Below are 17,358 nucleotides of genomic sequence, written 5' to 3' on the forward strand. Positions count from 1 at the left end.
TGGTATGTTGTATCCAATACATATTTCTTGAGTAAATCTAAAAATGAGGATAAATTTGTGAATGAGAAATTCATAATGCATTTTAAGGGAAGCAGCTGTAATCCTTTGAATTTGTTGGCACAGGGATCTATATGCTTTCCCACAAAGTGTCTGTTGGTGGTACTTTGTGAAAGTGAGTAAATACTAATACCACATCAGCTACCAGATACATGTTCAACAAAGAGTTATCGAATTAGTATACTCTAGTTCTAGGTTAAAATAGTATTTTTTAGGTTTTTTTCTTTTTTAAGTTTGAAACAATTGATCCATGTTGAATTTCTTACCCTTCATAGATGTGATATACGTCTCAGCTGCAGGCAGTATGCTTTGCCAGATTGTTAACTCTCTACTGTTACTCCCCGTGTCAGTGGCACGGCCTCTATTGAGTTACCTCCTCGACTTGTTGCCACCTCTTGATTGCCTTAATAGACTCCTGCCTGCTGCCGCTCTTTTAGAAGACCAAGAGTTACAGTGGCCTCTTCATGGTGAGTAAAGATAGTAAAACAACAAATAGGCTTTTGGGAAAAGTTGTTCCTCTTGTGTGCATCAGGTGGGTCATATCTGATACTTGGGTGTTTCACAGAATCAAAAGGTAAGGTTGTTATGGTCTTAAGAATTTGTAGCCTAAAGGGCAACTGAGATGAGAAAACTCAAAAAGTTGCTCATATGTAAGTAACAGTGTCATAAATAGGGTCTATATGGTTATTAGGTTTGAAGAGTATATTTCATTGATTCTGAGACACTTTTATTTTTTTCTTCAAATTTTGACATCGTTGAAATTAGGATACATCTTACATTGGATAATAGGATAGCATTCTTTCAAAGTTCAGTCAGCAGCATAGTGACACATTTTACAATCAATGGATTGATTTGATTAAAAAGTTCTATTTCTTAAATGAAAAGATCTTTAGTTTTAAATCTCTATTTTACAGTAAAATATTCAGTATTTTGGTTGGATGTGTAGATAACTGAATGTGGAAGATGGAAATTGGGAGTCTATGTGTATGGGTTTTTTTTGTTTGTTTGTTTGTTTTTTAAGGAACTTTATAGGAAATAGCATTCTGATTTTAGGTATGACACTTGAATTCAGTCTTAATTTATAAAATGTTGATGATTTTGATATTCAGTTGGATATAGTTTCGAGTACTATGTCTAGAAAGCATTGTGTTTTTCCATTGAAGCCTATCATAAGGCTATCAAAGGAGTTTGATTACTAAGTCTTAAAAACCTTTCAAGTGAGGCCACATGTTTTATTAGAAAGAATCCTGGACTAAGGCATAAAGCTAGTGACATGGCTGTATTATCTAGGATAGGTTGCTTATAATTTCTTAAGCCTTGGTTTCTTCTGGAAGGATTGGAATTGGACAAGATGACAATGAGGGCCTGTCTTTAACATTATATGGTTTTTTGACAGCTGGATTTAGATGAAGTTAGGTGTCAAGGTTACAACTGTAGCAGGATGTTAATTAGGTTTTATATGGAGCCATTCCAGGTTTACTCTTTTTCTAAAGCATGTCAGAACTTGTTAAGATTTACTCTTTCTGTGTTAGGTTGGATTTTTGCATCTATTGTCATTTTTACTACCACAGTTATCCTAATCTCATAGCATCATTTTGGAGTCTTCCCTTTTTTCCCTTTGCTCTGAAATGATTTGTGTAAGATAGAGGATATCTTTTTTTGAAGGTTTAGAAGACTTCATCTATAAAACCACCTGGCATTTAGATAGACTCTGGCTATTAATTTTCTTACCTTAGTGGTTATTTTTCTTTTCTAGCTTTTTGTTTCTTCTCAGATCCATTTTGGAAGTTGATATTTTTCCAGAAAATGTCATTTTGTTTTTCAAATTTATTTTTTTTATTTTTTAAAGATTTTATTTATTTTTTTGAGAGAGAGCTAGAGCATGAGAGAGAGCATGAGCTGGAGGATAGGCCAATGGAGAGGGAGAGGCAGACTTCCCGCTGAGTGGGGAGCCTGATGCGGGGCTTGATCCCAGGACCCTGGGATCATGACTTGAGCCGAAGGCAGATGCTTAACTGACTGAGCCACCCAGGTGCTCCGCAAATTTATTGGCATAAAATTGTTCATAGTACTCATTAACAGTTTTTTAAAAATCCCTAGTGTAACTGTGGTTACATCCTCTTTTTTATTCCTGATATTTGAATTTATGCCATCTTTTATTAGAAGTTTGTATATTTTAGGGGTGCCTGGGTGGCTCAGTAGGTTAAGCAGCTGCCTTCGGCTTAGGTCATGGTCCTGGAGCCCTGGGATCGAGCCCCGCGTCTGGCTCCCTGCTTGGCAGAGAGTCTGCTTCTCCCTTTCCCTCTACCTGCCACTCTGCCTACTTGTGCTCTCTCTCTATCTCTCTGTCAAATAAATAAATAAAATCTTAAAAAAAAAAAACAAAAAAAGTTTGTCCATTTTATCAGTCTTCTTAAATACTAGTTTTTGGATTTGTTGATCTTTGTTTTTCTTAAATGATTTGATTGACATCTGTTCCTATCTTTATGGCTAAGTATAGTTTTTCTTTTTTAAGTGAAGAATGAATAATAAGAAATCATGGGTCTGGATTTTAGTACAAGACAGTTCTGAATTCAGGCCTTAAAAACATTAAACAATAATAAGTGTCATTTTACTAGATCAGTTCTTGTATTGATTTTGGAGGGATGAGCTGCCTCAAGTACTCACTGTTACAGTGAAATTTGATCTGGATAATGAAAAGTAGGAATGGAATCCCTTGGGACATTTCTGTCATAGATACTGTTTTAATGTTTGTCTTAAAATTAGTAACTCCACAAGGGAAATTTATTTGATGGCAAACTCATTTGAATATATTTTAAGTTAGCCTAGTAAAGAGAATATATACGGATAGTGTTCTAATTTATGTTTTCAATGTAAAATTAGTTTGCTTCATTGTCTTATTGCAATGCAATAGGAATGAGAAAGATTGAGACTCTTGAATACCAGATAAGACACAATTACTAATGATTTTGTCTTTAGGAGGGCCAGAACTGATTGATCCTGCTGGCATGCCGTTACCTCAGCCAGCCCAGTCCTGGGTGTGGCTTGTGGATCTGGAAAGAACAATTGCTCTCCTTATTGGGCGGTGTCTTGGTGGTATGCTTCTGGGCTCCCCTGTGTCTCCAGAGGAACAGGACACTGCATATTGGATGAAAACACCACTTTTTAGTGATGGTGTAGAAATGGACACCCCTCAGTTAGGTAATGTGCTTCTCTACAGTGTTTAAAATACATGCTTGTGTTTGTATCTTCTTTGGAGATTTCTCTTATTCTGGGTTTGCTGAATAGAGAACTGATAGCAAACAAGTGAAACATTAGCTGTGTGGGGGATCTGAGATTGTGACTTGGAGCCCTTAGAAGTTAAATCCTGCAGCACTGTGTAGTGAAAAGAGCCTCCAAACTAGGGCAGTGTAGGTCTGGTCCCACCCTGTCATTATTTATCACTCATTTTTGGCAAGTCATTTAACTTATAAAAGTGGGAATACGCTTGATTCCTTGTTTTCTGGGGCTTGGAAGTTATGAAAGTGCTTCATAGAATGTAAAGCTCTGTAACGGTACCAGGACTTATCAGTGTTCAGTTTTCAAACACCTCCCAGATGTGACTGGCAATCTCTTCTCCTCCCAGCCTATCCTACTTTCATGCTGGTGTTACCTTATACGTTTCCACATTTTTTCCTCCCCATTTATGGTGCCTTGGGGTTTCTCTTTCCTGCCTCATCTCCCATTTGTCTTCTTTGCTGGTAGGCTATCTCTCAGACTGTCTGAACATGAAGATTTCTCCAGTTCCTGAACAGGTGATCTGGTTGTTTTAGGACTGGCCCTTTAATCTCTCTGGGCCTATAATTTTGATCCATAAAATAAGGAGATGATTAGATAGCCTGTGTGGTCTTATTGACTTAAAATTCATTGTTCCTCTGATGGGAGAAAGAGACTCAGAGAGAGAGTGCCTAAGAAGAAAGTCCAAGAGAAATCTTATTCTAAGAGAATCTCAATCGAGAGGGAGAAGAAAAATTGAAACCAAGACAAAAATCGCATATTCTGCTTTGGGTTTGGAGGGTTGGGGAGTGGGAGTGAGAAGAGCTACTGAAGATTTTCCTCCTTTTCCAAATAGAGAGTATATATTCATCATTTCATTTATGAATGAGACAGTGATTCTGGCCGTGATTGTTGAATGCTAGACTGGTACTTAAGATACAGTTGTATCAAGAAAAGTAAAATGGTTTTTCAGGGAATGTTTAACATTATAAACATGGTTCCAGTGCTGTCAGTGTTTAGTTCTGTGATGGTTGCAAATGTCCTCTTGAGGACAAAAGTATCTTTATCTCTACCTTCCTCATATTTCTATTATATTTACTTTAGTGAATTAATTGGCCTTTAGTATGAATAAATTTCAGTTTTAATGTTATCTTTCAGTTTTTAAAATTATAAAATCATGAAGCTATTAAAATATTACATTTCAGGTTTAAATACTTGCATGTATTAGGAAAAGGGTATTGTCCTTTGTAAAATTGTAAATACAGGATAATTCAGTTATATTATGGGTTAAATTGACTTTTGGTATTAACCCCCAAACCTATCATTTAGCTATTTTTTTTGTAATGGAAAATGAATTCTGAATGCCAAAATGTCCCATTAAAAAGTTAGGAATCACTTGAACAAATGTAAATATCAGTAGAGAAACTGTTCATGGTATCTTTGCTCTCTCTTGAGTCATACTTAACTGATTATTTTCCCTTAAGTCTAGAAAAAAGAAAAAGTTCTTGTCTGGTCTCTTTCCCAGTGGTCCCCATGTTTCTCAGTGAGGACATCATTCCATTTTGAACAAAAGAGTTCTCCAGACCTGTGCTACACACATAGGACATGTAGCTTCCGTGGCGCCTGCCTACCAGCATGCCAGAACTCCTCCCTGGGGGTTACATTTGGTCACACATCCTTCTGGAGGAGATTTAGGGGGTGGTGATATTACTTATCATTGAGAAGTGTTAAAGGACTTTACCTTTGTACATCTACTTAAAATGGTTTGAAATGTACTATTAAATATGGATTAAATAAAAGTGATAAGATTTTATTTGTAGCACCAAAATTGTTCAGGCTTAAAATCGGCTCTTGAATAATTATTTTTAGATAAATGTATGAGTTGCCTGTTAGAAGTAGCTCTTTCAGGCAACGAAGAACAGAAGCCTTTTGATTACAAACTGCGGCCTGAAATTGCTGTGTATGTAGACTTGGCATTGGGTTGTTCAAAAGAGCCTGCGAGAAGCCTTTGGATCAGCATGCAGGATTATGCTGTTAGTAAAGGTAAGATGAAGAGGACAAAGTTGGTAAATATGGAGATAGCTTATAATATTGACTAATATATATGTAATATATGTAAATCAAAAGTAACAGGGATCACTCTATTACTTTTTTTATAGAAAAAAGTATTTTACAAATAACATTAAACAAATTTCTTTTTCCTCTTTGTGTAAAATACTCTTAAGTATATATCCCACTTTAAGCAAACCTACTGTGCGAGATTTATATAAAAGACAAATCCAGAGGCAAACATTTTAATGAAAGAGTCCCTGCAGTATAAATGAGTCTGGTTTAAGAGTCTGTTTAATGAATCTCTTCCCTTTGCAAGTCCTGGGGTAAGAACTAGAGGGATGTATATGTAGAAGTCTAAGCTCTAGGCCTGGTCATTTTCCTTCTATGTAAAACACTTGCTTCCTACAGAGTGCTGGTGAAGCTATCAATTTGAAATAAGATCAACTATGAAGTACAGTAGTAAAGTGCTATGCAAGTATGTAGTGGTATTTCAGTTTCCAATATTAATTGATTAATAAAATAAACTTTACAAGTTTTCAAAAGATCACCTGATTTCTTTTTAGTTCCCATGTTTTTATTTTTAACAGTGACCTTGATTGTTCAGAATCCCGTATATGTAAGTTGTCTTTCTCCATGGTATTTTTTCTTGTCATATTTTTAGTTTCCACCTCTTTTTTTGAATTGTCTTCCTCCTGTGATAAAAATGGTAAAAGTAGATACATTTTTACCTTTTATTGTCTTTTATTTCGTGTAATAAAAATGAAATGAGGTGCATATTGTTCGGATCTTTAAAATAACATTGAGATGTGATACCTTTGAAAGTTTAATTTCATCCAGTTTACCATTCATATATCGTTCATGCGTTCTATATTGTGTTGACTTCAAGCAGAAGTAGAAAAGTATGGTAATGGAGGAGGAAAAAAATGTACTTTCTAAGTTGTATTCTCTGATATTCTCTCATACTTGCATTCATTTGCTTGGAATGTGCAGTTAGGTTTTCTTTTATATCATCTTGTTAATTACAGTTAGAACCTTAAAAAGCTAGATATAAACATAAAATGAATTAAAAACTCATTTTATGGCTCCATTTCCTGAATTGCTTATATACTGCAGCTTAGACTATACCTGAATAGTGGAAACATTCTGTAGTGCTAGATATGATAGGACTATAACTTTAATGAAGGAAAGAACCCATTACTTTAAAAATTGTATAGGAGTATAATCTACTAATGTGGAAACACAGCAGAGGGCCTTACTTTACTTTACATTTTAAATTGAGTATTAGCTTCCTTGAAATGGGTCATGTTTGATGTTAGGTCATAGCAGCTGTCAGAATAGCAAGCATTCCCTTGGAACAGATGATTTCTCATGAACCTAATGTGGAAAAATTTTTATGTAATATAGTCTATCATTTTAAGATTCTCTGTGGCCTATAAATTTTCTTAAAATCAGGCATGTTTATATTGTCAGGGTTTTTGTTTTGTTTTGTTTTGCCTGTAAAATAGGTAGGTCTGAATTTAGTTTTTTTCCCTAAGCATACAGAAATGACTGGAAAACCAAGATGTAAAATTTTATCTCTTGAGATAGGAGTTTTAAGAAGGTATTAAGAACAAATAAACTTAACTTGGGGCTTGATATTTCCATGAGTGTTTTTTGTTTGTTTGGTTTTATTTTTAAGTAGCATGGTAAATCTGTCAAATTAACAAGAGCTTAGCAGACAATAAACCTCCCACCCCCATTTGGAATCTACCAAATGTACTACATTTTTAAAATACAGTACTAGTATGCCAGCATGGAATTAAAGAAAACAGCTGCCTAGTGCTCATCATCTAATGCTGTGATTTTGGTTTTCTATTGCATGTACTCATGTGTGTCCAAATGTTTCATTTCTTACCCCATGCATTTCATTTTATTAATGGTACTCACAATATCTAATTCATGGCTTCAAATACCAGATATGTCCTCCCTTGACTAGTTTACTCAATATCTCCACGAGGATGCTTAAAAGACAGTACTCAAAACCATACTTCTGATTTCAGCTCCTTGTTCCAAAAGTATTCTTCCTGTCTCAGTAAATGCCAACCACATTCTAAGTACATTTCTAGTCAACTTTGATTTCTCTCGTATTTGCACATCTGATCAGTCAACAAATCCTGTCAGCTCTACCTTTCAAACCCATTTGGAATCTGACCATTTCTCACTACCTCTGCTGTTACTGCTTTGGTCTGAGCCACCATCATTTCTCACCTGAATTACTGCAGTACTGCTGTTCCTGTCTAGTTCACCACTCAGCAGTCAGAGTCTGCCTTTTAAAACACGAGTCAGATCATATTGTATCTCTGTTCAAAGCCTTCTAATGGTGCTTCCCATTTCCCTCAGAGTAAAATCTAAAGGGCTTGTAGTGGCCTGCACGGCCCTATATGATCTGGTCTCCAGCCAACTTTCTAATGTCTCCTGCCACTTGTTCATGCACGCTTTGTTCCAGCCACAGTGGCCTCCTTGAACCTGCCTCAGGGCCTCTACACTAGTTTTTTCTGAGGGGAAACTGTTTCTGTATGGCACCTTCCCTAACGTCGTCTACATCTCTGCTCACTTGTACCTTATCCAAGACCTTTGCAAACCAGTCTATATAAAACAGTAAGCCCACACTGCTTTATTTTTCTCTATAGCACTTTTCTGTCGTATTAATTTTTGTATTTATTAGTGCCCCTCTCCCCCAGCTAGAAAATAAACTCTGTGAGATCAGGGACTTAGTTTTGTTAACTGCTGTATCCCTAGCACAAGGAACAATATCTGGTATCTAGTAGGTGCATTTGTTAAATAATGTTTAGGAAAATGATACTATTCAGATGTTGGATTACTAAAAAAAATTACTCTGAACTGTTCTCTGAGCCCTTTTAAATGTCAATGCATCATTTTTGTTTTCAGATTGGGACAGTGCAACTTTAAGTAATGAGTCACTCTTGGACACTGTGTCTAGATTTGTTCTTGCAGCACTTCTGAAACACACAAATTTACTTAGCCAAGCATGTGGAGAAAGCCGGCAAGTAACTTAAAACTATCCTCAGACAAACATTTGCTCTCATGATGTTAGAAATTAGGTAACTTTTCTATTTTGGTTCTTTATTTAGATATCAACCTGGTAAAAGCTTATCAGAAGTGTACCGTTGTGTGTACAAAGTTCGAAGTCGTTTACTTGCTTGCAAGAACCTTGAACTTATTCAGACCAGGTCATCATCACGAGACAGATGGGTAAAGTTGGAAATCAGTTAATTTCTGTTTTTCTGCAAGCTGTGAGAGAGAGCTCCATATTGGTTTATGTGAGGAAAAAAATGTGCTTTGATTATTGCAGATGTTCAACAAATATTGAGTACATACTTCTTTATATAGTTAAAAAATTGGATGAGTAAAAGATTTGGGGTTTATTTAACCCACATTTATCAAGTGATATGGCTGCTAAGAAAGTTTGTATATTCATAGGCTGTATAAGTAATCACAAATTGCATTGCGCAAAGCATATGAAATATTATTCCTTTATTTTATGCTGAATTATCCTGTTTAATTTGGGACATTAACAAAAGCTGCCTTGGATTGCTGAAAGGTCTGAAAGTCACATTGTATAAGAACGGCAAGTGTCAAAAATGTTTAGCCTCGGGAAATGAAAAAGGGAGTCACTTGATAGCTGCCTTAAAAATGAAGCTTCCCTGTAGCAGAGGAAATAAGTGAGTTTCTTGTTCCAGAGGGCGTAGGTAGCACCTAAGGGTCACAATTGAATGGAGAATCACTGTTAGCTGAATATAAGGAAGAGGACCTTCTCCTAATTAGAGTTGTCCACCACTGGTGGTTAAGACTGAAACTTTTTCTTACGACTGCTCCAAAAGTGGGACGCCTGAGTGGCTCAGTCAGTTAAGTCCAGTTCTTGGTATCAGCTCAGGTCTTGATCTCAGGGTCATGAGATTGAGCCCAGCATAGGGCTTCACACAGGGCATGGAGCCTGCTTGGGATTCTCTCTCTCTCTCGCCCCCCACCCCCCTCTGCCCCTCACCCTGCATGTGCTCTCGCGCATGCTCTCTCTCTCTCTAGAAAAAGAAAGAGGGCGCCTGGGTGGCTCAGTTGGTTGAGCGACTGCCTTCGGCTCCGGTCATGATCCTGGAGTCCCGGGATCGAGTCCCGCATCGGGCTCCCTGCTCGGCAGGGAGTCTGCTTCTCCCTCTGACCCTCCCCCCTCTCCTGCTCTCTCTCTCTCAAATAAATAAATAAATAAAACCTTTAAAAAAAAAAAAAGAAAGAAAGAAAAAAAGGAATGCTCCAGAAGTTTTTCTTGCAACAGAAGTAGGTGATTTCTAAAGTGCTTGGTAATCCTGATAACATGATCCTGTAATTATAAGCCTGGATTATACATCACCTTCAAAAATGCTTACTTTAAAACTTTATACATTAGATGCTTTATACTCTGTTATTGAGATCTTAGATTTTAAAAACCAAAGTCTATCTCTGCATTAGTATTATAGTGTTCTTTTGGCATGCACTGATTTAATATTTGTGGATCTATTTGTTAGTGACCTTGAAAGTCCATGAAATGTATTAATTTGCCATTTTGTTGTGGCCCAGATTTGAAACTTCATATTATGGGGATAAGTGACTTACTTACACGTTGTATGAGTCTGACTGACTGCTCAGTATCCCCATCTGTATGAAATTCTTAAGTTATTTACTGGCTGTCAATCACAAAATAACTTTTTTTTTTTTAAGATTTTATTTTTTTATTTGTCAGAGAGAGAGAGCACAGCAGAGAGACCGGCAGGCAGAGGGAGAAGCAGGCTCCCTGCTGAGCAAGGAGTCCGATGCGGGACTCAATCCCAGAACCCTGAGATCATGACCTGAGCTGAAGGCAGACGCTTAACCGACTGAGCCACCCAGGCGTCCCAATCACAAAATAACTTTTATTATGCATTAAATAAAATTTTTCACTTGTACTTTATACTAAAATTTGTGGGGGAGACGATATATACTATTATGGTATTCATGAGGCTCTTAATATCTGTTGCAAGGACTTTGTCCTTTAGATGACTGCTAGGTAGCTTAACCACTGTGGGAAATAATACTGATTTCTAATTTTTTATTTTTCAGGGGAAAACAAAGCAAAGAAAAAATTTTTAAATTAAAAAAAATAACAATACTGTTTGTATAACTGAAATTTGCTGAGAGAGAGCTTAAATGTTCTCACCAAAAAAAAAAAAAAAAAAGTTAAATACTGTTTTAAATTAGAATTGTTAAACATTTATACAGAGTAACAATAACATATACAGCCTGAGGGAGACTGGATGGTATTAAAATTCATGTTCTTAAATTACCTTTTATGCTTGGTTTTACAGTCAACTCATTTTAAGTAGCAGCTCTGTAGGAGTTTATAGCTGAATAGCAATATAAATTTGAATCAACTTATAACATGACATTCTAATCAAATATTGAGGATAGGAAGGCATATAGGTGTCTCTGTACATATTTTGTATACATACATTCTTTCTAACCTTTTCAGACTTATCCAGTGTATCTTTTGGGTTTTTGTAGTAAAATTCATATGTTATTGATATTAGCAGTATTTTCCATGATAAAGAAGTCAAGGTTTTAATAAAGTTTTCCGAGTTTTTGAAAAAAATATTCAGTGTAGCTTTTATTGTTTCTTTAAGGTCTCGGAAAACCAAGACTCTGCAGATGTTGATCCTCAGGAGCATTCATTTACCCGGACCATTGATGAAGAAGCTGAAATGGAAGAACAGGCTGAGCGAGACCGGGAGGAGGGGCATCCTGAGCCAGAGGATGAAGAAGAAGAACGGGAACATGAAGTGATGACAGCCGGCAGTGAGTACACCCTTCTTACTTCACAGATACACATTGTGGCATTCTTCGTGTCAGAGGAACTGACTGGAGAAGAGAAAAGCAAAAATTTCTCTATGGGTTTTCTAAAAGGATCTAATATTCTACTGGTGATCTCAATTTACATTAGCTAATGTTTCAGCTCTTAAAACTGTGCTAGTTCCATTTTGAAGCTATTGGATTGCATGTTTGGGGCTGAAAAGCTCTGAAAGCAGGCTTTTAGAAATAGTAACTGTTCCACTGAGTCTTATGCATGACATGATGCCCATGAGTGATTGGATATTGTCATTCAGAGTTTGTTTTCGAGGGTACCAGTTTGTCCATAGGCCTGGCCAACCTCTGTGTGGTAAGGAAGAGAGGCCCTTTCTGCACTTACTAGGAGAGCCTAGTTATTTTTTATATGTTACACTTTTAAAATTATAAATTTCACCCACTGACTACAACCGTGGTCAGTAGAGAGCAAGAATATACATGAGAATACTATTGGCTGGGTGAATAACACTTTTAATACTTGTATATTCCAAGGCAACAGATAATTTTTAAAGGTAATCATTTAGATGTTTACAAGGAAATATCAGTGCTTTTAAACACTTGTTAGTATCTTTTGAGTGATTTGGCTATTTCAAGTTAAAAATGTTTATTCACTTTGTAGACTAAAATATTATGGCTAGCTGTGCATTTGGTATTAGGATTGTCTGTATATATCAATTTGATACTTATTTTATTATCAATTTATTTGTGTTCTGCATACTTCTAAAAATGATTTGGAGGTGGCCCCAAACCAAAAACCATTAAAAACAAAACAAAACAAAACAAAAAACCAGAGGAAAAAGGGGATTGGAGATGGGGAGGGAGAATAATTATATTTTAAAAACCTAGGCTGAAGGAACTTTTGCAGTTAAACTTAAAACTTAGTTTAGAAATTCTGGAAAGCAAAGTCCAAAGGGGAAAACACAGTAACAAAATATAACCCTCAGTTATAGTAAAAGAAAGCATAATAGTCATCCAGGGAGTAGTAATTTTTAAACCAGCTATGGTTTCTGAGCACCTGTATTACCTGCTGGGCACTGGGTGAAATGCTTCTCATAGATGAGCTGATAATCCTCACAACAGTCTAATGAGATGCACACTAGTCCTTACCCTTTCTTAAAGGTGGGCAAACTGAGGTGTAAGGAGGCAAAAATTATGTGCCTAGGGCCACCATTAGTAGCAGCTGGAATTAGAGTGAGATATGCCCAAAATTCCAGTGACCATTCTCTTAATTACTTTAACTGATTTCCAGCTTTGTACTCTTGAGTTTGTTGCTGTGATTTTTGCAGAAAATAAGAGACTTTAAACAGCATATGAAAACATTGCTATAATAATTGTATAAAATATACATATAAAATCCATTTTTAAAGTTTGTACCTCGGTATTAAGAGATGAATCTAGTATTTTACCAACTTTTCTGCTTGGATTCCCAATAAGAATACTGTTTTCACTCAAAATTTGAGCAAAAAATTCATTTCCTATTGTGAAGTATCTACCACCGCATCAGAACCTTATTAAACTCAGTGATTTTACACTTGTGATTTGGGAAGGGCTGGTATCAGATAGACATTCTTGGTGATGCCACTTGACTCTGGAGGCAGTCTTGGCTGTGTATTATAACCATATTCAGTTTCAGCAAAGAACTTTAGTGGTTGTACTTTTTAAAATGTGTTTGAGATACAGCAAAGTGTAGATGTCAGGAATTAAATAGACTTTAGAAGGGGAAAGGGGGCTTTTCATAACTAATGCAACTTAAATTTTGTGTTTCTTTTGTAACCTGACATTTGCCATACCAAGGTTACGAACATCTCAGAACTAATGCAGTTATTTTTATCTAACCCCGTAGTTTTGAGACTTTAGTGGACCTCAAAATCAGCTGGAAGATCTGTTAAAACACAGATTGCTGGCCCCATGCCTATAGTTTCTGATTCAGAAAGTCTGGGATGAGCCCAGTAGTTTGCATTTTTAACAAGTACCCAGATAACGTTGATGCTTCTGGTCTGGAGCCACACTTTGGAAAGCACTGATCTAACTCATTAATAAGAGTAGAAATAGAATAAATCAAATCTAAATTCTGTAAAGGCATAGGTATTTCTTTTTGTAAGTTTTGGTGAAGTTTAATATTTTACATGTATTTAATATAATTTTAACTTAGTAACTATCTGTATTAAATGTCTAAAAAATAATTTTCCCTCTTTCAATAAGTTTTGATCCAAACTTTATGACTATTTTTATTGTTATTTTCTTTGCTCTTCTCTCCCCATGTGTTAAGACCTTGTTTTTGTGTTGCATGTTACAGAAATCTTTCAGTGTTTCCTCTCAGCCCGTGAAGTAGCTCGTAGCCGAGATCGAGATAGAATGAACAGTGGGGCAGGGTCTGGGGCTCGAGCTGATGATCCACCTCCTCAGTCTCAGCAAGAGCGAAGGGTCAGCACAGACCTTCCTGAGGGTCAGGATGTATACACTGCTGCCTGCAACTCTGTGATCCATCGGTGTGCCCTGTTAATATTAGGAGTAAGTCCTGTGATTGATGAGCTTCAGAAGCGAAAGGAAGAAGGACAGTTGCAGCAGCCTTCAACAAGTGCCTCTGAAGGGGGTGGACTTATGACCAGGTGGGACTGACTAGAAACTTAAAATATTACTCTACCCCCTTTGTTACTTTATGCATTGAAATACTTTATTCTCGAAGATGTGGTGGTCTTCTGAAATTAATACAGACACGGAGGAGGAAATACAAATTGAGTAGGGTGAAATAACGTATTAATGTATTAAATTAATGTAAAGAGTGATGCTGATACAGCCTGGAACATACATTTCTGATTAAACGAGGCACAATTTTTCATACATATAAACAACAGCAGTTGACAAACGTACGAAGTTATTTGCAGCATCTCTGTACTGTAGTGGCATGCAAATTATTTTGGTGTAATTATAAAGGGCTTTGTGCTTACGCAAGAGTCAGGATTTCCCATTGACAGATACAGTTACTCCTCACTGTATGTGTGTATTATCTCTATGCTGCTAGTTCCATTCAATTTTATGTTCACTAACAATCCCAAATTGAAAAACTTTTCTTTGTGCATGTGAGACAGGAGTGAAAGTCTTACTGCAGAGAGCCGGCTAGTCCACGCAAGTCCAAATTATAGACTGATCAAATCAAGGAGTGAATCTGATTTGTCTCAGCCTGAATCAGATGAAGAGGGTTACGCACTGGTAGGTATACCTAGATTCAGTAAAGAGGGATTTTTGTTTTCAGGGTATAGATACATAAGACTTTGGTGACAGTAATATATGTTTGTCTTAGACATATAAGAGCTTTTTAAAAAAGAACTTTTCAGGGGCGCCTGGGTGGCCCAGTCAAGTAAGCGTCTGCCTTCGGCTCAGGTCATGATTCTCCGGTCCTGGGATCGAGTCCCACATCAGGCTCCCTGCTTGGCGGGGAGCCTGCTTCTCCCTCTCCCTCTGCCTGCCGCTCTGTCTACTTGTGATCTCTCTCTCTCTCTGTGTCAAATAAATAAAATCTTAAAAAATAAAATAAAGTAAAAAAGAACTTTTAAGAGAAATAAGATAACTATATTGCATAGATATTTACCATCTATATGTTAATGACTCTCAGATTTCTATCTTTAGCTCTGACTTCTTCCTAAACCCCAAATTCATATATCTGACTCTTTGATGGACATTCCACCTGAACAAGTGAGGTTACCCCAATCTTAACATATCCAAAAATAAATTGATCTTTCTCTTAAATCTTCTTGTCTTATATTCCCTTAGTAGGTGGTATTATTAACTACCCAGGATTCATCCTTTTCTTTTCCTTATTTTCTCATCTTTGCAAACTCCCACACTCCCTATACTTCAGTTAGTCAAGTCTTGAAAATTTTACCCTTAATATATTTCTAATATGTCCTTTCCATCCCTTTTGCCACTGTTCTGTTTCAAACTTTCCTTCTCTTCTGCTTGAACTAGTCCAGAAGCCTCCAAACCTCTTGTTTTGTGCCCATCGTATTATGCACATATTTCACACGTCTGTTTATATCTCCTCTACTTAAAATCTTTCAGTAGCTCTCAGTTACCTACCCAGAAATCCTCAGGACCTGGACTATAGGCAAGATGGTGATTTACCTAAGAAGTAGGAAGTAAAGTATGCTATAGTGTGACAGGTAAATTATAGTGTGAAAACTGTCTAAGAGATTCCTTCTATTTGAGTAGCTTTGGACTTGGAGTTCATAGCTAGATTTTTAGTTTGACTGTTCCTCTGTCTTGTACGTGAATAAACTATATGTGTTACTTGACTTCTCTGGGCCTTAGTGTTCCAGAGAATTGTGTGATAGGAGATTATTAGTGCCTGTTGTGTTGATGGCAATGTATGAGACTTGGCTTCTGGCCTTGATTCTACTTCTGAAGAGCTGTGAGACTGTGGTCATGTCACATGACAGCTCGAACAGAAACTCTGGTTTTTTGGACTGAGTGGTCCATAAGCTCCATTTTTAGCTCTGAAATTTCTCTGTTGTGTGAATTGAGATGATGGATATGAAAATATTTTTGAAAGGTATAAAGTGCTACATGAACAGAAAGCTGTTGTTTAAAAGAAATTTCTAAGCATAAAAGATTCCTCCTTTAAGGAAAGCTCAACAGTGTCTTTAAGCAGGTTTCATTGTATCATGATGTTTTTGTTTGTTTTCTTCCTTTTATTCTTTATTACCATTTGTATCTCTGTTCTCCCAGTTCATGTTCCCAATCTTACAGTCTCTGAGATGTCTCTCTGTTTATTTTTCCAGTCTGATCAGTCTCCTTACCTAGTCTCCCTACCCTGTCAAAAATAACACAGATCATGTCACTTCTCTTCTCAGAACTTCCAGTGACTTCACTTTTTCTTAGCTTAGAAGCCTTACAAGGGCCTACAAGACTACATTTGCTGGCCCCACTATCACTCTGATCTCTCCTGTCCTTCATGATTGATGATTCTCCTTCTGCCACACTGGCCTCTTGGCTTTTTTGTGAACATACCACACAACTTCCCCTCAGGGCCTTTACCCAGCTGTTTCTTCCCACTAGAATACTGTTGTCTGCCTGGCTAATTCCCTGACGTCAACTTTTCATTCTGATGTTACTTTTTCAGTGAGGCCAATCCTGACCCCTCTATTTATAATTGCAGTTTGCCCTCCTGTCCACATATTCATTCCCTGTCCACCTTGCCTTGTGGGGTTTGTTTGTGTTTTTGTCTTCTCCCCCACAGGACCTAAGGTAATTTACTTATTTATTATGTTGGTTTGTCAGTTTCTGTTAGCCTGCACTAGAATATAAGCTCCTTGAGGACAGGAGTTTTGCTGTTTTATTTACTGCTGTGTTGCAAGCACCTGTAGTGCCTGGCACATACTAGGCAGTCACTAAATTGTTTTGTTTTGCTTTGTTTTTAATGGCTGAATTGCCATCTGATCTACTTTGATAAAATTTCCATGCCCGTTCTGTCTTTTCTACTCTTTAATTCAGGTCTTTGTTACCTTTGCCTGGACTGGTAGTTTTCAAACTGATCTCCCTACTTTTTTTTAGTTCCTCTCCTCAGACATTGTTCCCCAGAGTTAGAGCTCTTGAAAATACATGCAAGAACAACACCTTTGCTGTCATGCTACCTTCTACTCAAAAAACTCAGTGACTCTGCACTGCCTACCCAGAAATCAGAGATGCTGGAAAATGTTTCCTGCTTGCCTCTGGAGCCAGTTACCCCTGTGGTAATCTGCATTTTTGGCATGGTAGTCTACCTGCCAGACCCTAAACATACCTCTTGAGCTTCTGCTCAAGCACTGTTTGTCTTAAATGTTCTTCTCCTGGACTTTGTTGATGGGGTCCTATCTCTTTCTTAAGAACTGGCCAAAATGTCAACTCTTCCAGAAAGCTTTCCCAAGATAACGTTACTCACAGTGAGTCTCCAGTTATTTCCGTGGCAGTTTGTTAGTACCTCTAATGAACCACTAATGGGTTGTCTCACGTCGGACTTATTTATGTATTATTAATATTTCTTTCCAGTAGACCTCTTAGAAGATCTTGGTTTATTGTGTTGCCCCAATCTTTTATAATATGCCAAGC

The 17,358-nt window shown here is 37.0% G+C and overlaps 1 protein-coding gene across 12 annotated transcripts in view; it reads left to right on the plus strand.

Moving 5' to 3' along the window:
* Positions 1-17,358, plus strand: part of HERC1 (HECT and RLD domain containing E3 ubiquitin protein ligase family member 1) — a 190,223-nt gene that overhangs the window by 78,314 nt on the left and 94,551 nt on the right. For all 12 annotated transcript variants that reach the window (XM_064570326.1, XM_064570331.1, XM_045899900.3 and 9 more), the window contains exons 17-24: positions 333-524; positions 3,037-3,258; positions 5,182-5,355; positions 8,293-8,407; positions 8,496-8,616; positions 11,055-11,226; positions 13,571-13,883; positions 14,364-14,484. In XM_064570326.1, the coding sequence (XP_064426396.1) occupies positions 333-524; positions 3,037-3,258; positions 5,182-5,355; positions 8,293-8,407; positions 8,496-8,616; positions 11,055-11,226; positions 13,571-13,883; positions 14,364-14,484 (1,430 nt within the window). The remainder of the gene's footprint in view (positions 1-332; positions 525-3,036; positions 3,259-5,181; positions 5,356-8,292; positions 8,408-8,495; positions 8,617-11,054; positions 11,227-13,570; positions 13,884-14,363; positions 14,485-17,358) is intronic.

This window comes from Mirounga angustirostris, unplaced genomic scaffold, assembly GCF_029215605.1.
Source record: "Mirounga angustirostris isolate CCGP_5_RB_7025 unplaced genomic scaffold, mMirAng1.0.hap1 SCAF_9, whole genome shotgun sequence".
Taxonomy (NCBI): Eukaryota; Metazoa; Chordata; class Mammalia; order Carnivora; family Phocidae; genus Mirounga; species Mirounga angustirostris.